The following is a 22,805-nucleotide window of genomic DNA, read 5'->3' as shown; positions in this document are numbered from 1 at the left end:
GACTTATCATTGTTGAGTTACACAGTGCACTTAATTCTAGATCCCGAACTGCTGTTGGTGAGATTCTCCCCTTGTGACCATAAGACCAAAATACATAGGTGCAGGATTAGGCCACCTGACCGATCGGGACTGCTCCACCATTCAATCATGGCTGATCCTTTTTTTTCTTCTCCTCAACCGCTCTATCCTGCGTCTTGTCCTAGACTCTCCCACCATGGGAGACATCCTTTCCACATCTACTCTGTCTAGGCCTTTCAACATTCAAAAGGTTTCAATGAGATCCCCACCTCGTCCTTCTGAATTTCAGCAAGCACAGACCCAGAGCCATCAAACGTGCCTCGTATGATAACCCTTTCATTTCCAGAATCATCCTTGTGAACCTCCTCTGAACCCTCTCCAATGCCAGCACATCTTTTCTAAGATGAGGGGCCCAAAACTGTTCACAATACTCAAGGTGAGGCCTCACCAGTGCCTTATAAAGCCTCAGCATCACATCCCTGCTCTTGTATTCTAGACCTCTTGAAATGAATTCTAACATGGCATTTGCCTTCCTCACCACTGACTCAAGCTGCAAGTTGACCTTCAGGATGTTCTGCACAAGGATTCCCAAGTCCCTCTGCATCTCAGATTCCTGGACTTTCTCCCTGTTTAGAAAATAGTCTGCACATTTATTCCTACTACCAAAGTGCATGACCATGCATTTTCCAACATTGTATTTCATTTGCCACTTTCTTGCCCATTCTCCTAATCTGTCTAAATCCTCCTGCATCCTACCTGTTTCCTCAACACTACCTGCCCCTCCACCAATCCTCGTATCATCCGCAAACTTGGCAACAAAGCCATATATTTCTTCATCCAAATCATTTATATACAGGATAAAAAGAATTGGTCCCAACACTGACCCCCTGCGGAACACCACTAGTCACTGACAGTCAACCAGAAAAGGATCCTTTTATTCCCACTCACTGCCTTCTACCAATCAGCCAATGCTCTAACCATGTTAGTAACTTTCCTGTAATACCATGGGCTCTTAACTTGGTAAGCAGCCTCATACGTGGCACCTTGTCAAAGGTCTTCTGAAAGTCCAAATATACCACATCCACTGCATCCCCTTTATCTATCCTACTTGTAATCTCCTCAAAGAATTCCAACAGTTTGTCAGGCAGGTCTTTCCCTGAAGGAAACCATGCTGACTTTGTACTAACTTGTCCTGTGTCACCAAGTACTCCAATACCTCATCCTAAGCAATTGACTCTTAACGTCTTCCCAACCACTGAGGTCAGGCTAACTGGTCTATAATTTCCTTTCTGCTGCCTTCCTCCTTTCTTAAAGAGTGGTGTGACATTTGCAATTTTCCAGTCCTTTGGCACCACGCCAGAGCCCAATGTTTTTTTGAAAGATCATTTCTAAAGCCACCACAATCTCTTACACTACCTCTTTCAGAACCCTAGGGCACAGTTCCTCTGGTCCGGGTGATTTATGTACCTTTTGGTCTTTCAGTTTTTTGAGCACCTTCTCTCTTGTAACAGTAACTGCACCCACTTCTCTTCCTTCGTACTGCTAATGTCTGCCACAGTGAAGACTGGTGCAAAATACTCACTTAGTTTATCAGCCATCTCCTTGTCTCCTGTTATTATTTCTCCTGCCTCATTTTCTAGCAGTTTTATAATCCACTCTCATTTCCCTTTTATTTTTAACATACTTGAAAAAACTTTTACTATCTACTTTGATATTATTTGGTAGCTTGCTTTCATTTATCATCTTGTCCCTTCTAATGATTTTTTTAGTTGCTCTGTAGGTTTTTATGGTCTAATGATTTGAAAGTCACTGGTTCGAGCCTTGGCTGAGGCAGCGTGTGTGTCCTTGAGCAAGGCACTTAACCACACATTGCCCTGCGACGACACCGGTGCCAAGCTGTATGGGTCCTAATGCCCTTCCCTTGGACAACATCGGTGTCGTGGAGAGGGGAGACTTGCAGCATGGCAACTGCCAGTCTTCCACACAACCTTGCCCAGGCCTGCGCCCTGGAAACCTTCCAAGGCGCAACTCAGTGGTCTCACGAGACTAACGGATGCTTATTATTAGGTTTTTAAAAACTTCCCAATCCTCTATCTTCCCACTAATTTTTGCTTTGTTGTATGCCCTTTCTTTGACTTTTACATTAGCTTTGACTTCCCTTGTCAGCCATGGCTGTACTGTTTTACCATTTGAGTATTTCTTCATTTTTGGAATACACATGTCCTGCACCTTCCTCATTTTTCCCAGAAACACACGCCATTGCTGCTCTGCTGACATCCCTGCCAGCAGCTCCTTCCAATTTACTTTGGCCAACTCCTCTCTCATGTCACTGTAATTTCCCTTACTCCACTGAAATACTGCTACATCAGACTTTAATCATCCCTATCAAATTTCAAGTTGGTTGGATGGATCTGGATCAGAACTGGGTTATTATGACGGATGTGCTCAAAGTTCAAAGTAAATTTATTATCAAAGTACATATATGCCACCATATACTACCCTGAGGTTGATTTTCTTGCAAACATTCACGGTAGAATGAAGAAATATTATAGAATCAATGAAAAACCATACACAAAGATTTTCAAACTGCCAGAAGAGAAACTGTGCAAATATAAAAAAAACACTAATAAATAAATAATACTGGGAACATGAACTGTAGAGTTATTGAAAGTGAGGCTATAGGTTGTAGAATCAGTTGAGAGTTGGGGTGAGTGAAGTTACCCATTCCGGTTCAGGAGCCTGATGGTTGAAGAGTAATAACTGTTCCTGAACCTGGTGGTGTGGGACCTGAGGTTCCTGTACCTTCTTTCCGATGGCAGCAGTGAGTAGAGAGCCCGGCCTGGGCGGTGAGTGGTGCTTGATGATAGATTTGTGGTGAAATCGTGCAGCACAGTGCAATTACAATTTTTAAAAAACTGTGCAAATGATGAATAATCAAAATTAGATTGGCAGGGAAACAAAGGCATATGGAGAACCAGGTGGAACAGAAACTGGTATAGGGTAAGCTGTGTCTGAGCTGGAGATAGGACTTGAAACCATGCAGAATTCTTGATAAGTAACCAGTTCCCCTTGGCAACTTCACCCTGAAATCGTTTTTCACACCCCATTCAGAGTTGCTCTCCTCCCTGACTTGGGGCTCGTACGTTCACTGTGTGCCGATTTGAACGACGTGGGCGATTGTGGTCTTTCCGTGACTGTGTTTGTTCTCGGCAGATTTCTCCGCAGGAGCGATTTGCCGTTGCCTCCTTCTGGGCCGGTGTCTTTACAAGATGGGTGACCACCCCCAGCCATTATCAATGGTCTTCGGAGATTGTCTGGCTGGGGTCAGTAGTCGTCCAACCAGGACTTGTGACCTGCACCGTGCAACCATCAACCACTGGCTTCTGTGCCTTCACGTGACACTGGTGGGGAGGGTGGGGGGTGCTAACTAGGTGCTACTCCTTGCCCGAGAAGGACCCGCAGGCTAGCGGAGGGAAGGAGCACCTTACACCTCCTTTGGTAACATTGAGGGGTATATTTCATTCACTTAGAGACACAACACAGTAACAGGCCCTTCTGGCCAACGAGCTCACAGCACCGGTGTGACCAATTAACCTTCTAACCCGTCCATCTTTCTGGACTGTGGGAGGAAACCGGAGCACCTGGGGAAAACAGAATGAGAACGTACAAGCTCCTAGCAGACAGTAGCGGGATTGAAGCTGCGTCTCTGGCGCTGTAATAGCGTTACGAAAGCACGCTGGTCGGTCTTTTCCCCAGGGTAAGGGAGGCTGAAGCTAATGGGCGTGGGGTTGAGGCGAGAAGAACGACTTCAAGAGAGGAACAAACATGAGGAAGTCTGCAGATGCTGCAAATCCAAGGCAACTCTTACGAAATGCTGGAGGAACTCAGCAGGCCAGGCAGCATCTATGGGAAAAAGGTGCCGACGTTTCAGGCCGCGACCCTTCTGAAGGAGGAAGCCAGAGTAAAAAGGTGAAGGGAAGGGGAAGGAGAATGGCTGGAAGGTGATAGGTGAAGCCAGGCGGATGGGAAAGGTAAAGGGCTGGAGAGGAAGGAATCTGATAGGAGCGGAGAGTGGACCATAGGAGAAATGGAAGGAGGAGGGGACCCAGGGAGAAGTGAAAGGTCAGGGTAGGGAATAGGAGAGTGGGGGTGGGGGGGGGGAAGAGGGGATAGATTTGTTTACTGGAAGGAGAAATCGATATTCATGCCATCAGGTTGGAGGCGACCCAGATGGAATATAAGGTGTTGCTCCTCCACCCTGAGGGTAGCCTCATCTTGACACGTCGGAACGAGAAATGGGAATCAGAATGAAAATGTTTGGCCACCGGGAAGTCCCATTTGTGGCGGATGGCGCAGAGGTGCTGCACGAAGCGAGTCCCCCGATTTACCAGGGGTCTCGCCAGTGTAAAGGAGGCCACATCGGGAGCGCCGGACGCAATAGCGGTTTTGCAGGTGGAGGCGACCCGGGGAAGCGAGCTGCCAGGGGAAGTTGAGGAGGTGAGCTGAAATACACGGCTTAAATGCATTGGGCAGCTTCGTGGATAGGAACAATTTAGAGCAGATGTTCCCAGTGTTTTTTTAGCATTAACCGAGGGGTCCGTGTACCACAGGTTGGGAACCCCTAGTTTAGAGGGATATAGATCAAATGCAGGCAAATGGGACCAGCTCAGGCAGGTGGCTTGATAGCATGGTTGAGTTGGGCTGAAGGGCCTGTTTCGGTGCTGCATGGTCAATGCGGCCTGTAAGTGTTTCCATGCTGCATAACTCTAAAGACAAGATTTAGGCTAACAATAATCCCTCCTTTTGTAACCGTGCCTCTTCATACCACAAGCCCCAAAAGCTGCGAAAAGCACAGCACCTGCGACACTCATTGGGGTTTCAAGTGGTGCAAACTCGTCCGATCGCGCCGTGGGGTCTTCACAGCCTCTCCACCCCGGGACGGAGCGGGTCTGATCTTACTGAAACGTCTCACCGGAAGGCGAGGGCCGGGCCAGTTCTGCTCGCGGCTCCGCGGCGCTGAGGTGGTGAGACTGCTCCAGACTTTGTGTCTGCGAGCTTTGCGCCAGTTTGCCCAGTTGCGGGATGAGCTGGAGCTGTGGCTGCTCTGGGCTTCACATCGATTGACTCGGTTTTGTTCTGAGTGCAGTCGCTTGTTCTTATTGTTTGCATGATTTGTGTTTTTTTTCTCTCTCTGTCTCTGCATTGAGTGTTGGTCTTTGTTTTAATCAGGTCCTTTCAAGTCTCTTGTGGTTTCCTGTAAGCAGATGAATCTCAAGGTTGTATAATTTAAACATACTTTCACAATAAATGTACTTTGGTCTCTGACACATTTGGGTTGTACTCTAAGTCCCATGTGCCTGCCATCACCAAATCCCTTGATGGCAACGTTACCTTTTGCTGTTGAGAAGAAATCCTTTGCTTCATGACCTAATGACAGGCTGATACGCAAAAATCCGGATTGCGCAGGGGGAAATGGAGCATTGCAGTAGTCCGAAGCAAGAGGTTGCTGCTGTTCAGCGCAGTGGGTTGGTGTCAGGAACTTCCCTGGGCCACACATTGTATAGATTGCCCGACTGCTCACTAAATTCTGCCATATGTTTCCTGAAATGCACCACAGGAAATTACAGTGGCTCAGTTTCACCCCCAAGTTCCGGAAGTGCGGATTAGAGTGCTATAATTTTGAAATTACACCCTCTCTGTTTACCGCAGCCATGGGTGCCTCCTGGGTGCAGAACCTTGTGAGTGGGCGCCTGACAAACACTCCATTAATCCGCCACTCCGGGGGCTGGGTGATGCCTGTCCAGCAGCTCTTTGAGGCTATCGGATGTCCCTTCCTGACCCTATCAAGTAGTAACCCAATGCTTTCCACAAACACAAGGAAATCTGCAGAGGTCACTGGCAATCCAAAGCAACGCACACAAAATGCTGGAGGACCTCAGCAGGCCAGACAGCATCTATGAAAAAGAGTGAATGGTCTCGGGCTGAGATCTTTCCTCAGTCCTGGAACATCGACTGCTTACTCTTTTCTGTCTGGCCTGCTGACTTCCTCCAGTACTTTAGGTGCAGCCAAATACTTCCAGAAGTCACAGGTCAGAAATGACAAATCATTGGACACTACAGCCCTTCGATCCACAATGTTCTGCTCGCCTCTTAATGAATCACAATATCAATATACCTCTTCCCTCCCACAACCCTCCATTTCTTTTTAGTTATTTAGAGATACAGCACAGAACAGGCCTTTATGGACCCATTGGCCGTGCCACCCAACAACCCGCCCGTATAACTCTAGCCTAATCACAGGTGGCGGGTTGAAGATAGGCTTCTACCAAAGGAGGTGTGAGGCACTCCTTCCCTCCGCTAGCCTGTGGTCACCCCTGGGCAAGGTGTAGCACCTGCTCAGCCCCTCGATCCGGGTCACGAGAAGCCACGGGGGCAGGCGGTGGACGGTCGTGTGAGCAGCCGGTGCAGATCACAAGTGGTTATGTGACCACTGACACCAGGCTAGACTTTCTCTGAAGAGTACTGATAATGAATGGGGGGGGGGGGGGGGGTCACCTGTCTTGTAAAGACACTGGCCCAGAAGAAGGCAATGGCAAATCACTTCTGTAGAAAAATAAGCCAAGAACAATCATGGTCACCATGATTGCCCACGTCACACGACACAGCAGACGATGAACGTACTAATCATAGGAGTTTTTACAATGACCAATTAACCGACTAACTGTTACGTCTTTGGAGTGTAGGAGGAAACCAGAGCACCCGGGGAAAACCCACACAGTCATGGGGTGAATCTGCAAATTCCTTACAGGCAGTGTCGGAATTGAACCCTGAACTCCGATGCCCCGGGTTGTAATAGCATTATGTTAACCACTGTGACGCCCTGATCATATGTCTGTCTAAGAGTCTCTTAAATGTCCCTAACATATCTGCCTCTATCACCACCCCCAGCAGTTCCACTCACCCACCACTGTGTAAAAAAAAGACATACCCCCCCACCTTATATTTCCTCCGATCACCTTCAATTGAAGGCCCTCCTCGGATTACGAAAGCCTGACCTCTGTATGACATGCACACACAAACAACTGGGTGGATTTGCTGGCTTGGCTGGGTAGAGGGAATCTTCTGGGGAAGTCCGCACTTCCGACTTGCAAACTTTTCAGACTGCGGTCAGTTCACAGGAGTTAACACAAGTGACACATTTCTCTGTATGCTTCAAAGGATTCAAAGTACATTTATTATCAAGGTATGTATAAATTACACAACCTTGAGATTTGTCTGCCTGCAGGCAGCCTCAAAGCAAGAAACCCATAGAACCCAATTTAAAACAGAAAGACCAACCCCCAATGCGCAGAGAAAGAGGGGAAAAAAAACACAAATCTTGCATTCTGAACCAAACTGAGGCCATAGACCTGAATCCCCGGAGAAGGCCCAAAGCCTCTGTCTCAGTTCATCATATTGACGCGAATTTCGCAGGCGTGAAGCACGTAGCAGTGGGAGCGATCTCACAGCCTCAGCACCGAGGGGCGATGGGCATGACCCTCACCTCCGATCCTGACACCCTGCCCTTCCAGTCTATTTGGGCCGGCGTTTAAATCATCCAAACACCGGGTAGCACCGCGCACTAGGACCCGGGCCTTGTCGCAGCAGTACGCGCTGGGCCCGTACCCCACTGACCAGCGATATGTTCCAGGCCTGGACCTCGCTGCCCGGCCTGGAGCTGTTCTCGACCTCTCCAAATTGCTCACTGCAACTCCAACGGCAACACCGTCTCCAGAACCGCCTGGAACACGTCATACTCTGGCTTTGCAACTCACCAGCACGGCTCATCCCTCGAGTCACCTTCGCCTCCGCATCGTCTGCGGTGTCAGTTTACCACAATTTACTTCATGTAAAGTGTTATTAAAGACGCTTTCAGTCATGTTTCTTGCCTTTTGAACTACTAGTAAGATATTGCCCAACTTCAGTGTTTCAAAAGCCTTCTTAAGCCCACACACCTACCAAGGCACGGGCTGCCTGCAGCAGCTCACCAGAGTACTCAGCCCTTTCTTTACAGCCGGGCTTGGGACCGTTCATGGCAGAATTATGTTTTGATGTACTCCAACTCCGAAACCTGAGCCCTCCAGCGACCCGGGGAGGACTGCAGCTGGTACTATAATTTTTTCATTGGACTGAGTTCAGAAGTCAGGAAGTTACGCTGCAGCTCCAGTTCGGCCATTTCTGGAGTTTTTGCATACAGATCTGGCTGCCCCATTTTAGCAAGAATGCTGAGGCTTTGGAGAGGGTGCAGAAGGGTTTCGGCCCGACTGTACTCTTTTCCATCGATGCTGCCTGGCCTGCTGAGTTCCTCCAGCGTTTTCTGTGCATTGCTCGGATTTCCAGCACCTGCAGATTTTCTCTTGTGTGTGTTCATCAGGACGCTGCCCGGATTAGAGGGCGCGTGCTCTACCTAGAGGTTTGGCAGGCTTGGGCAGCTTCCTCTGGAGCAGCGGAGGCTGAAGGGAGACCTGGTAAGTCCTGTCAGATTACCAGAGGCACTGATAGAGTGGACAGAATCTTTTTCACGAGGTTGAAATGTCAGAGGGCGTGCAGGCAAGTTGAGAGGGGTTGAGTTCAAAAGAGATGTGAGGGGCAAGTTTTTTTTTGCAGAGAGGCTGGACTGCACTGGGGTGGAGGCAGATACATTAAAGACTTTTAAGAGATATTTAGGCCGGTGAATGTGAGGAAGATAGAAGCATATGGGTGTCGTGTTGGCACATCGGGTTAGTCTAGCTGACCATTTGGTTAATTTAGAGATACAGCACGGTAACAGGCCAACGAGCCCGATTACACCAAGTGACCAATTAACCTACTAACCGGTACGTCTTTGGACTGTGGGAGGAAACCGGAGCACCCGGAGGAAACCCATGTGGTCACGGGGAGAACATACAAACCCCTCGCAGGCATCGGTGGGAACTGAACCCAAGTCGCCAACGCTGTAAGGTGTTACTCTAACCACTATGCTCCCATGTTGTCCTAATTATCGATTTAATTGATTGCTAATTTAATTTGTACAGCTCAGTGCTGTGGCCTGAATAACCCGTTCCTATACTGTGTGCTGTACTTGTTCAATCTGTTGATAATGCAGTACTGTTCGGAAGTCTCAGGCACCCTAGATTTTATTTTAATGTGGTTTCAGATGTTATGGCTTCCACCGAGCCCTGATCTCAACATCACTGAGGCTGTCAGAAGCAAGCAAGACTGCCAAAGTCTGCAGAAGAACTGTGGCAAGTTCTCCAAGATGCTTGGAACAACCTGTCAGCGGATTTTCTTATAAAACTGCGCGACAGTGTACCTAAGAGAACTAAAGGCAAAGGGTAGTCACACCAAATGTTGATTTGATTTAATGTTTACTGCTCTCCATAGTAATTTTTTTAATATTTAGAAACTTTTTGATTCATTATTTTTGAAAGCATCTTTGCTTCGCAGAATTTTTTATGTGTGTCCAAGACTTGCACAGTTCCGTGGACCAAACAGGAAACACTCAGGCACTCTGGCTGTAGACCCATCCGAGTTTCTGCCCCCTTGGTATTCTGTGAGAGCACCCAAGGGTAACCTGCGTGTGTTTCCCTTGCAGGCTACGACTTTGCGGCCGTCCTGGAGTGGTTTGCAGAGCGCGTCGACCGCATCATCCTGCTCTTCGACGCCCACAAGCTGGACATCTCCGATGAGTTCTCAGAGGTGATCAAGGCCATGAAGAACCACGAGGACAAGATCCGAGTGGTGCTGAACAAGGCCGACCAGATCCACACGCAGCAGCTGATGAGGGTCTATGGGGCCCTCATGTGGTCCCTGGGCAAGATCATCAACACGCCCGAGGTGATCCGAGTCTACATCGGCTCCTTCTGGTCCCAGCCGCTCCTCATCGCAGAGAACAGAAAACTCTTTGAGGCGGAGGAGCAGGATTTGTTCAAGGACATTCAGAGCCTGCCGAGGAACGCAGCCCTGAGGAAACTCAATGACCTGATCAAGAGGGCGCGGCTAGCCAAGGTAAAGGCCTACTCTGCACTGGTCTCTCACTCATTCTTTCTGTGTGTGTGTGTCTGTCTCTCTCTCTCTCTCTCTCTCTCTCTCTATCTCTATCTCTCCCTCATTTCTCTCACTCTCATTCTCTCGTTCATTCTCTCTCCCCTCTCTCTCTCTCTCTCACTCCCCCACTCTCACTCTCTCACTCTTTCATTCTCTCCCTCACTCTCACTTTCTCATTCTCTCTCTCTCTCTCTCTCTCACTCTGCTGTGTTATTAAAACATATTTTAATTTTTTATCCTGTTGACTGCTGTCAACAGGAAACTTTGCCAGGCTTTTTCCTGAAATGAGTGACAGGAGTTTCAATTTCACCCCCTAATTCAGGAAGACTGGAAGCACGTGACTTCCACATTAGAGTTCTGTCGGTTACCATTCACTCCCCCTCAGACCACAGCCGAGGGTGTGTGGTCTCATGGGCGGTTGTGAAGACACAAACTGGCCCAGGTCTCACTACAGAAGCCCCAACAATCCTGGTGCCACAGTCTCGTGATCTTTGTGCTGGTGTTGGATGCTAGAGGAACTTATGCTCCTGGGCAGGCAGTTCGCTCAGACTGTCTGTCCCTCTTGCCAGGGTCCATACCTGGGTGTCCCCGGAGAGGGGAAGCACGTGAAGTCCGCTGTCTCTGTATAGACCAGGGGATCCCAACCTAGGCTCCGTAGACCCTCGATTCATGGCATTGGTCTACGACATCAAAAGGGTTGGGAACCCCTGTTATAGCGTGTCATAGAATATAAGAACAAAACAAACTCTGAGTACGTGTCAGCCAATTTCTTCACTCAGAGGGTGGCGAGAGCTGCCAGCGGAAGTGGAGGATGTGGGTTTGATTTCAACAAGGGAAATTTTGATCGGGTACATGGATGGGAGGGCTATGGTGCGGGTACAGGTCAACGGGACTGGGCAGAAAAACAGTTCAGCAGGGGCTAGGTGGGCCAAATAGCCTGTTTCTGTGGCTCTGTACAGCCTGTCGAGCTCGCTCCACTGTTCAATGAGATCATGGCCGATCTGGCCATGGATTCAGCTCCGCCTTCTCTCAGTAACTTTAATTCCCTCTGTGTTTCGTCCCTGGGTGTTGTCCCAACTAATAGATTTTCTGGATTATTGAATGTTACTCCTATTAATGCCCAAATGTTTTTCCTTCCCTCTTGTTACAAAGTGGTGTTATTTTCCAGTGACCCCGGGGAGTTTAAAACAGGGGAATATATATTTTTTCTGGTCACAGACTGCCCCTCATGTTCCTTGCTCCTGGCATTATAGACCTGGACCCCAGTTGCACATCCCGTTCACGGTCCAGACCCTGGCCTGGCTGCACTCCCCACTTGCATTCCAGGCCTCCAGCTCGCACGCCAGATTAGCGGGCAGGCTGGGTAACCAGATCGCTGGCACTTCCGAGCATCGGAATAAAAGTCTGCGATCTCGCCATCTTGCAGAACCTCCGACGTCGATGTGATGCTGGGAGACTGAGAATGTTGATTTTTTTTAAAAATGTTGATTAAGGAATAAACCACAGCGAATTAATCCCATTGCTTTATAGTGGCTCCCCCATCCCTCCCCACTGATCTCCCTCCTGGCACTTATCCTTGTAAGCGGAACAAGTGCTACACATGCCCTTACACTTCCTCCCTTACCACCATTCAGGGCCCTAGACAGTCCTTCCAGGTGAGGCGACACTTCACCTGTCGGCTGGGGTGATATACTGCGTCCGCTGCTCCCAATGTGGCCTTCTATATATTGGCGAGACCCAACGCAAACTGGGAGACCGCTTTACTGAACACCTACGCTCTGTCTGCCAGAGAAAGCAGGATCTCCCAGTGGCCACACATTTTAATTCCACATCCCATTCCCATTCTGACATGTCTATCCACGGCCTCCTCTACTGTAAAGAAGAACCCACACTCAGGTTGGAGGAACAACACCTTATATTCCTTCTGGGTAGCCTCCAACCTGATGACATAAACATCGACTTCTCTAACTTCTGCTAATGCCCCACCTCCCCCTCATACCCCATCCGTTATTTATTTTTATACACACATTCTTTCTCTCACTCTCCTTTTTCTCCCCCCGTCCCTCTGACTATACCCCTTGTCCTTCCTCTGGGTTCCCCCCCCCCGTCTTTCTCCCCAGACCTCCTGTCCCATGATCCTCTCATATCCCCTTTGCCAATCACCTGTCCAGCTCTTGGCTCCATCCCTCCCCCTCCTGTCTTCTATCATTTTGGATATCCCCCTCCCCCTCCCACTTTCAAATCTCTTACTAACTCTTCCTTCAGTTAGTCCTGACGAAGGGTCTCGGCCCGAAACGTCGACTGTACCTCTTCCTAGAGATGCTGCCTGGCCTGCTGCGTTCACCAGCAACTTTTATGTGTGTTGCTTTATAGTGGCTACCTGTTTTGTTAAACAATAACTTCTTGGATCTGACTCTCTGAGACAGAAAGAGGCAGACACCAATCATCTATTTGGAACTGCAAAATTATGTTTGTTAGGACAGAAGTGGAGCAAGCGTGAAAATGCTTGTCTAGGTGTGCACAGGCTCCTGTTACTGCAGCACACCTTCCACTCGACCCGTGGCGCTGTTCATGACCTCGAAGAGCTGCCGAACACTCTAATTTTACACCCTTTCCTCTGCAGTTTGGATCAGCACACAGCATCACCTCGAGCCACCAGTTTGGAACCAAGTCATCACTGGTCACCAGTCCTCACCCCTGTGTCCGACTAACTGCCACGTTCCCACAGTGTTGTATGGAGTTTTCCCACAGCTGCAATCAAAGCTCCTGCAGTCACTTCTGTTACCTTCGAGGCCACTGTCGGCAAGCATAAAGATTAACTCTTCACAATCCACTACCAGAGTCTATAGTCTAACCAGAGTTTCATAGACCAGTACAGTGCAGGAACAAAGGTTTCAAAGCTACATTTATGTCAGAGAAATGTACACAATATACATTCTGAAATGCTTTTGTCTTCGCAACCATCCATAAAAACAGAGGAGTGCCCCCAAAGAATGAATGACAGTTAAATGTTAGAACCCCAAAGTACCCCCCAGCTCCTTCCTCCCATGTGTAAGTGGCAGCAAGCAACGATCCCCTCCTCCCCCCACCAGCAAAAAAAAGCGTGGCACCTGTCGCCGAGCACTCAAGCGTGCAGCAAAGGCACAGACTTGCAGTACTCCAAAACTACTCATTCAACCAGGTATTTGACATACCACAGGCTCTCTCTCTCCCTCTCTCTCCCTCTCCCTAATAAGGGAGAAAGAGATGTCTCTTTTTCACAGCGAGAGGGGAACAGGTCTTTTGACACACCGTGTCAGTGCCGACCATGTTCTCGAACTAACCCCTCCATCAGAATCAGGTTTATTATCACTGGCATACAGTACTGTGCAAAAGTCTTCGGCATATAGATGACTTTTGCACACTGCTGTAATAATTTTATGTATTGCACTGTACTGCCGCTGCAAAAAAAACAAATTCATGACAGATGAGTGATGATAAACCTGATTCTGATCTAGGTCTCTATTGTGGACTGAGAGTGGGAAGGGGCAGGGAGAGGGGGATCATGTTTGGGAAAAGGGGAAGGGAGAGGGGAGGGAGCGGGAAGCACCAGAGAGACATTCTGTAATGATCAATAAACCAACGACCTTGCCTGGTGTATCAGGGCTGGGTGTGTCTGCACCCCACCCACCCTGGCACTCCTCCTCTGCCACTCGTCCCACGGCGCTCCACCCTCGCCATTCCCAAAGTCCTTTTTCTCCCGCCAGATTTACAAACTCACTCTCCGCTCTACGTCGATAAATACAGTCCTGTGCTAAAGTCAGGCACCCTAGCTATGAATATATGCACCTAAGACTTTTGCACAGTCCTGTATGTCATGAAACTTGTTGTTTTTGCAGTTCAATACATAATATACTATAAATTACACTGAGGGATATACTGTATATTAAAAATACATGGTGCAAAAGAGAACAAAAATCATGAGTGGCCTCCTCCCTCTGTCCCCGTTATTCCCTCTTTTATCAGGCAGCCCCTTAAACAAGGCTGTCATGTCTGCCTCCGCCACGAGCCCTGACAACACATTCCAGCACCACCTTCTGTATTTGAAAGGAAACAGATTTGCCTCAAATTTCTCATAAACCTTCCCACTCTTTCATGTCGTCTACTATTTGAGACTCATACCTCAGCAGAGTGGGAGGAAGATTCAGATTATCCCCCTTACCAAAACTTTATAAACCATGATCTTGGTCTCCCCTCGGCCTCAGAATACAATCCACGTTTGTCCTGTCATAGCTCATACACCCTAATCCAGGCAGCTGCCTGGTCATCCTCTTCCCGTCCCTTCTCCAGTGCCTCCATGTCCTTGTGTAATAGAGCAAAGAGAGCTGCGTGTGTTAGAAGCATCCTAGCCAGTGCTTTGTATTTCTGTAAAGGATTTCTGTATTTCTCCACAGACCGAGCCGTGCGTGGAGAGATTGCTGCCTTGGAGGTCCTGCTGTTCAGCCTCTTCCCCAACTCCCTATACTCACAGCGCAAGACCTCTTCCCCCGTTCTACCTATGTCATTAATGCCAGTGTAGCGTGCACCACAACCTCCGGCTGCTCACCCTCCCTCTTGAGAGTAAGCTGCAGCCGCTCTGAGACAGCCTGGACCCTGGCACCTGGAAGGCAACACACCATCCCGGCGTCTCTTCAGCAGCCACAGAATCTCCTGTCCGTCCCGCTAACTGTCGAATCTCCTGTTGCTACCGCTCTGCCTGACTTCACCCTTCCCCGCTGAGCCTCAAGCTGGACACAGTGCCACTGGCCGGGCTGCTGCTGCTGTGCCCCCCCCCCAGCAGTATTCAAAGGGTTATATTTGTTGCTGCAGGGAATGGTCACCGGGGAAGCTTGCACTGTCCACTTCTGCATCTACTGTCTGAAGCCTGCACTTTGGGTGTGACCACCTCAGTAAAAATCTCATTGATGACATTTTCAGCCTCCCCTATGGTCCTGACAGCATCCAGCTCCAGTCCAAGCTTGTCAGTCAGGAGCTGAAGTTGGGTATACCTCTCGCAGATGTAGTCACCAGGGAGACCGTTAGCTCCCACATCTCACAGGAAGAGCATTTCATTCCCTGAACTATCATCCGACCTACACTTGTTATGCCTCCAACTTCTCAAGCCTCAGCTCTAGCCTGCACCTGTTCTTGCCCAAGCCTGTTGAGCCAAAACCTGACCACTCTAACACTGGCCCACTCTATCAATGGCCACTCCACCTTCACCTCGCCTCTTTTTATTGGCTCCTGAGAGATCGTTATGATTGCAAAAGTTCCAAAAGGCCCCAAGCTCTGTTTAAACTTCACACCGCCTCAGCCAATCAAGCGACTGCTGGCAACAATTGTGTTGCTGAGCACTACAGTGTGTTCTGTATGTAGTACAAACTTCAGTGGTGGAATGAGTGAATAGTTCTGGATGGAGTATCCATCAAGCCAGCTGCTGTGTGTCGAGCTTCTGTTGTTAAAGTGGCACTCGCCCAGGCAAGTAGGGTGTTCCTTCACACTAAGAACATGAGCCTTGTAGATAGTGGACAAAGTTTAGGGTCTGGATAAACCTCAAACTCCTCGACAAGATGCTCCTTTAACTCGGCTTTATTTCATGTGGTCCCCTATTGCCTGTAACGCTGCTGGCGTTAGGGCAGCAATGAAGGTCCTCCAACTCTGCCTGTCCTCGGCCACCTTCCCTGTCATGCCCAGGAGTGGTTCACGGCGATCTACGGTACGGCGCCATGTTGTCTTCGTCTCCCACGTTCTCTCCCTTCAGGACTCCAGTGGAGTGCCGTCTCGATGACGGAGTTGGCCTCCCTTGTCATCACTTGCCCCAGACCACCTCCGCCGTTTCTTCATGGTGATTGTGGCCACGGGCAGTTGGTGGCACCGAAGGAGGAGAGCACGTTTGGAGATCTTTGTTCCCCAGAAAATACGGAGGATCTTCCGGGGTCTGGTGGTGTGGGAATGACGACAGCTTGGCGAAGTCTCTCGCTGTCGCGTGCCAGCGTTCTGGCCCGTAGAAGAGTGTGGACAGAACACAGCTGCCGTACAGCTTCACTTTCGTGTGTTTGCTGTACTTAGTTGATCCCCACTTGTTACTCCTCGATCTGAGGGCGTTTCTAACTTTGCTGAGTCTTAATCGTACAGCGCACTGCGTCTGTGCTAGCTATAAAGACAGATCGAGTGTAAAGCTGGCTGTGCAACACAGAGGGCACCTTCCCGCTGGCGGGAGCTTCCTCCCTGGAGGAGTGCGGTGGGGGGGCACCCCCTTCGTTCCAAACCTCTTGTCGGTACCTGTGTGGCCGCAGTGGTCCGTGTGAGGGGGGGGGGCAGAGCTTCCCAATGTGAGTCGAGGGCCTTCGGAGGTCAGCGTCTACAGGTGAAGAGCCTTTCCTCCTGCCCTGAACGGTAGCACAGTGTCTGTGGAGTCTGCTCTGGGAGTAGCCGTCAGGATCGGAGGTTGGTGGGGTAGGTGGGATATTGTCATAGATGAACTGCATTCATAGAATTACCAACCTTGCGTACCTTGTTGCCTCATCTGCCTGCGTGTGACCCACATCCCTTGAAACCAGGGTTAACCCAACCTCATTCATGCCGTGGACCCCAACCATAAACCGAGGGGTAGGCGGACCCCAGATTCAGAAACCTTTCCTCTTCAAGTATCTGTCCAGTACTTTTAAAATGCAATTGTACTGTGCCTGTCGCTAGCACTTCACACAACGCTGGCCCACGATGTGGTGAGAGCCCTTTCCTACTCCAATATCACTATATCTCTTGGGGTTCCCAACCTTTTTTGTGCCACAGACCAATACCTTTAAACCAACGCCCCTGAACCCTTCCCTCCTACAAAGCCCTCAATTTTTCTATCTAAGAGTTTCTTAAATGCCCCTAATGTATCTGCCGTTACCTCTACCCCTGGCAGCACATTCCCCACACCCACCACTTTGTGTAGTTAAAAAAAAACACTTCCTCTGGCTGCGTTATTCCATATTGTGCCTTCCTCTACCACTTCTTCTGGCAGCTCGTTCAGTGCACCGACCGCCTTCTTGTGGGTGGGCGGGTGGGGAGGCTCGTCCCTCAGAATCCCTTTAAATCTTTCAGGCAGAAATAACAGCCTGGCGTGGACCAGATAGACCAACGGGCCCATTTCTGTTCTGTAGTGCTAGGTGACTGGATAACTTTTTTTTAAAAAAGCCCTTCCTGCTTTGCCAACCGTGCCTGAGGGGTGGGTGGGGGGGGGTGTATTTGTGTGTGCTGTTGGCGTGTGGCAGGAATCCAGCACAGTTCTCAGTTCCTGCTCAGCCCCGCAGAGGTAGTACCAGCCACTTGCCAGTTCTGTTAGGAGCCATTTCAGACGCACCTCCCTCTGAACCTGACGAGCAGTGTTAGCAGGCCGGATAGTTTGGCTGTGCGCCGGTGCAGGTCTCTGCAACGTTCCTCGGAGTTCCCCAACGGCGCTTTACCCAAATTCCCTGCTGCTTTTCTTCCAGGCTTGTTGCATTCTGGGATGCCCCACGCACCTGGATTTATCCAAAAATAAATTATGTTGTGACTTTTTACTCTGACTGTCCCTGTCCTTGGGGTGCATGATGGGACGGTGTAGAGAGAGCCTCACTCTGTAATCCGGGTAGTGTGTAATGGGACGGTGCGGAGGGAGCTTCACTCTGTGTCTGACCCCGGGAGTGTGTGATAGGATGGTGTGGAGGGAGCTTCACTCTGTGTCTGACCCCGGGAGTGTGTGATGGGACGGTGTGGAGGGAGCTTCACTCTGTGTCTGACCCCGGGAGTGTGTGATGGGACGGTGTGGAGAGAGCTTCACTCTGTGTCTGACCCCGGGAGTGTGTGATGGGACGGTGTGGAGGGAACTTCACTCTGTGTCTGACACTGGGAGTGTGTGACATGATGTTGACTGTTTGCTGTCTGTTGATATGGCTCCCTCTGCTGTCTGATCTCTGAAAAGCACCCTCCATTCACCATCTGACTGGTTTGAGGTTCCGGCTTATCCTGAACCAGCCCCATTGTGCTGGAGAGCTAACAGAGAGCTCCTGCCCTGCTCCTGCTGCCCCTCCCAACACCAGCTGCCTCTCAACCATCCTTCCCTCCTCCTCTGCAGGTACACGCCTACATCATTTCGTCTCTGAAGAAAGAAATGCCAAGCGTTTTCGGCAAGGAGAATAAGAAGAAGGAACTCATCAATAGCCTGGGGGACATTTACCAGAAGATTGAGCGCGAGCACCAGATCTCGCCGGGAGACTTCCCGGGACTCAAAAAGATGCAGGTAAGCCATCGGCCGGGTGGGGGCCAATGGCATATTAACAAAGCCCGTCTCCCCCCTCCACCTCCTGCAGAATTGCAGGCAAATGACCGAGGGGATGGGATTGCCAGCGAGCTGAAAGGCCTGCATAGGAATCAAAAGCGTGCGTCTTTTCAGTGTTCTGGGAGAAGTGTGGGGAGTCTGCAAGCGAACTTCCATCAAGACAGAAGGCACCTATTTTGGAGCTGGTGTTTGGGGGGCAGCTGCAGTTGGAGTGCCCATTCTCCCCAGACAAGCCCTACCCCGCGCCCCCCCCCCACCCACCCTAGTATGTCAGCAGCTGTTCGACTGCAAGCACCAGCACAGCCTGGACCAGGACGTCACAATCAAAGTGCACGAGTAGCGGCATCCCTTTGTCACCTGTCTCCCTCCAGAGAGAAGTATTGGCACCGTGACGCCCATGCCTCTCCCCTCCCAGTTCCCTACCCCAGCGGGACGCAGAGGCCGGACCCTTTGGTCTATCAGCTGGGTCGAAAAGGGCCCTCGTTTCCCTGGAAGCGCAAGAGGGGGCTGCTATTGGATAGCAGGAGAGGTGTGAAGGGCTGACTGGTCTCCCCCTTGTATCACAGGTGCAGTGGGATATGTACAGCACATAGCATCAGACAAGAAAAACACAAACGTTAATTCTACACTTTTTACAAGAAAGCACAGTTGCAGCACAAAAACAACTTAATGCAAAGCGGCCACAGTGTTGCTGTGCTGATGTGGCGATTAGGAGTTGTGAGGCTTGGCTCGGGAGCCGAATGGTCGAAGGGAAGGAGCTGTTCCTGAACCTGGTGGTGTGGGACTTCCGGCTGCGAGGAGATGGCCCGGCCTGGATCCCTGCTGGAGATCCTTGATGGCAGACGTTGCTTCCTCTAGATCCTACCGATGGTGAGGAAGGAGGTGTCCGTGATGTATCGGGCTGAGTCCACGACTCTCTGCAGTTTCTTGAGGTCCTGCAACCAGTCAGGATGCACTTAACAGTAGTTGGGATAGGGTGTGGTGTAAAAAAAAAACCAAGCAGAGACCGCCTCGGCTGCAGACGCGCCGCATTTTACTTCAAGGCACTCACGATAAAGAGGGAGACACACAGCCGAGGGCTGGACCCTGATGACTTTGCTATCCACCCTGACGATCCAGGGATTGATGATGGGGGTGGGGGGGGCGGCGTCACTGGTGTCTCCGTTTGCACGGTGGGACGAGGTTGATTGGGCAGCTCGTTGGTGCGTTTTTGGCTGCAGGAGGGGTGAAAACAATTGTGTCACTTCTGTCTTTCTTCCTCCCTTCAGGAGCACCTCCAGATGATGGACTTCACCAAATTCCAGAGCCTGAAGCCCAAGCTGCTGGACATGGTGGATGACATGCTGGCCAACGACATCGCCCGGCTGATGACCATGGTGCGGCAGGAGGAGGCGGCAATGCCCAAGCAGATCGTCCACGGCGGCGCCTTCGACGGGACCATGAACGGGCCGTTCGGCGCCGGCTACGGTGAGGGGGCCGGCGAGGGCATCGACGAGCTGGAGTGGGTGGTGGCCAAGGACAAGCCCAGCTACGACGAGATCTTCTACACCCTGTCGCCGGTCAACGGCAAGGTGACCGGCGCCAGCGCCAAGAAGGAGATGGTCAAGTCCAAGCTGCCCAACACGGTGCTGGGCAAGATCTGGAAGCTGGCGGACGTGGACAAGGACGGCATGCTGGACGACGAGGAGTTCGCCCTCGCCAACCACCTGATCAAGGTCAAACTGGAGGGCCACGAGCTCCCCAACGAACTGCCCGATCACCTCGTCCCACCGTCCAAACGGAGACACGAGTGACGCCTCCCCCCCCGCGACTTCTCCCCAGGCTCGCCCTCCCCACCTCCCGCCCCCTTGCACCACCCACCCCCCCCCCGGATCGGCGGGGCGGATACCAAAGTGATCAGGGTCCACCTCGGGCCGCAGGATATCCTCTCTTGATTCTGTGCGCAAGCACTTCGGCGTGAAACATGGCTGGTCTTCTGCTCCGGAGGTCTCTGCTGTAGGAGTGTGGAGGCTGAGCTCATCTCCCCCCCTCCAGCCAGCTTCGAGCTCCCTTCCTCGTAAGGTCGCTGCGCTCTTGGTTCGGATTGAATGTTGAACGGGGACAGGGTAGTGGTGGGGGGGGGGGCGCGGGGGTGGTTTTAACTTTAAACGTCCACCATTTTAGATCCTGTGCACGTCCCACGCACCGCGAGCAAGCACCCTCACAGCATGGCACTTAACGTCCCTCCCCGTCCCCACCCCTCTGAGATACAAACACACCCCGTGACCCCATCGCCCCTGCACACTCCACTGATTTTTATCTCAAGAAATCAAAGTTGCCACTCAGCGATAGACAGAGTGAAGGGTCTTGCATTTTACACCCCCTTCGTGAAGCTTTTAAATTGATGAGCCCCTGGCTTGGAATGTTACCTTTTGCAGATGGAAGGGGGGAGATTTATTTAGTAGGGAGGGGAGGAGTAGAGGCAGTACCCATTGATCAGACCCCAGGAGAGGCTGACCTGTGTGGGGCTGTGGGAGGTGATTTTCGCCCCTGTCCGTTCTAATAGGAACCTGCAGAACAGCAGCACTTTAAATCCCACCTCCTCCCCCCTCCCCAAGCCTAAACTGCGAGCGTATCGAATCAAAGACCAGGATCGCTGGCTTCGAGAGGAGCTCACCTGGAATGCGTGAACCTCTGCAAGAATGTACAGTGTATTCTGAGTGTGATGACTGTCTCCCCACCCCACCCCCATCCCAGGCAGGAAGAGAGATCTTCCTTCAGCCTCCCCCGCCACCGTGACTGTCTTGGCACTGTTTCGTCAGCAGGAAACCCCTGTGGCAATGGTGTCTCCTCCTTTTCCCCCCATCAGACTGCTCCTTGTACAAGCTGCCTGTTCCACCCCACCACCCCAGCATCCTCCGCCCGAACGCAGGCTGTCGGATCTCGTGGCCTGGTTTCTTGCATTCTCTTAATGCACTGAAACGCGCTCTGGCCGCGCGACAGTTCGTTGCAGTGCCGTGACGCCGGGAACCAGCCGCGGTGCTTTCTACGGGGGCAGGTGGCGGGGGGGGGGAGGCGGGCCAGGGTTTCTGCTGCTGACCGTGTCCGGGAGTCACTGAGCAGAGGGGTGGGCCGGGGTGGTGTGTGGAATCAGCTACCCCATCACCTCCCAGTGTCCTCTGGGTCCCTCTGGGCTTCCTGCTACCCCAACGCCACCCTGCAAACACTGGGGAGAGGAGCCTGCTCCCTGTCGCTGCTCTGTGACCCTCTGGTTAGTGAGGGGTGGAGGGAGGGGAATCAGCTGGGCTTCCTGTTCTCCATAACCGGCCAGCGACCCCTGGGTTAGAGTGAGTGCAGGGTTCACCGCCAAGTGACCCCTGGGCTTGGAGGGGCAATTGGCCGGCGTTTCCGACTGTGACTACCTGGGTGGGGGGGGCGGGGTCTGTGTTTCACTGTCTGTAACAGGTAGGCGGTAAGCTGTGTCGTCTCGCCTGTGTGTCGTAACTGTTGGACCTGTCTGTGTATAAATAAAGATTCCACTTTGAAATCCATTCTGGCAGACCGCTTGTCCTGTCGCTGATTCCCGAGTTCCCTGGATGGGGCGTGGAGGTCTGCCAGTGCCTGGTTAAGCCAGCCCAAGGAGGGGAACTCGAAAGCACTGACGGGGAAGGGGAGTGGGGGTGGGGTGGGCTGCTCGGCTCGGGTTCTGCACATTGTCGCTCCTGGGTCGCGCTGCCTACCCAAGCTCAGTTACAGCAAGCTGGCCCTCTTTGGCGAAGCGGTGGGGAGGTGGGGTGGAGGGACTCTCAGTTACAGCTCAGCGTGGGTCGTTGGGCTGATGGGGAAAGTTCACCAAGAGCAATTCAACCAGGGGGATTCTGACCATCACCGGGGGCCCTTCCATGGTGTGCCAGGCACCCGATCCCTGCCTGTGATTACCCCGGGTCAGAGCAATAATTAGCCGTGGGTTCTGACGCTGAATAGCAGGGTGGGGGGGAGGGTTGAAATCGGCCAGGGTTCCTGCTCCCCATCACTGACCAGTCACCCCTGGTTTGCCGGGTGGGTAGAGATTGGCTGTGGTCCCTCTCCATCTCCCTCACTCCTTGATTTCAGCCATAAGGTTTTGCTCAGTCCTTGGAGGCCCATGTACGCTTGAACGACTGACTGGTAATCACACAGCACACCCGGTTAGAGGGGCTGTTAACTGACCTGAGGCATTCCGGGTCCCACAGAGCCAGCATTGTGGAGCAGAATACCTGGAGCATGCGTTAGTCGAGGCAGATCAGAAAGACCCTGGAGAAGTTGCCAGGTCTGGGGGGGGGGGCTTGTTATTAAGGAGAGACCGGATAGCCTGAGACTGCCTTCCCTGGAGCGTAGGAGGCTGAGAGGTGACCTGATAGAAATTTAAAACCATGAAGAG

At 51.4% G+C, this 22,805-nt stretch overlaps 1 protein-coding gene across 1 annotated transcript in view; it reads left to right on the top strand.

Moving 5' to 3' along the window:
* Nucleotides 1-20,655, top strand: part of LOC140189308 (EH domain-containing protein 1) — an 84,893-nt gene extending 64,238 nt beyond the window's left edge. The window contains exons 3-5 of the mRNA XM_072246018.1: nucleotides 9,632-10,044; nucleotides 18,203-18,367; nucleotides 19,675-20,655. Of these exons, the coding sequence (XP_072102119.1) occupies nucleotides 9,632-10,044; nucleotides 18,203-18,367; nucleotides 19,675-20,199 (1,103 nt within the window). The 3' untranslated portion in view covers nucleotides 20,200-20,655. The remainder of the gene's footprint in view (nucleotides 1-9,631; nucleotides 10,045-18,202; nucleotides 18,368-19,674) is intronic.
* Nucleotides 20,656-22,805: the final 2,150 nt, after the last annotated feature.

This window comes from Mobula birostris, chromosome 28, assembly GCF_030028105.1.
Source record: "Mobula birostris isolate sMobBir1 chromosome 28, sMobBir1.hap1, whole genome shotgun sequence".
Taxonomy (NCBI): Eukaryota; Metazoa; Chordata; class Chondrichthyes; order Myliobatiformes; family Myliobatidae; genus Mobula; species Mobula birostris.
The sequence above is the reverse complement of the archived record's forward strand: the minus strand, read 5'-3'. Positions and strand labels throughout refer to the sequence as shown.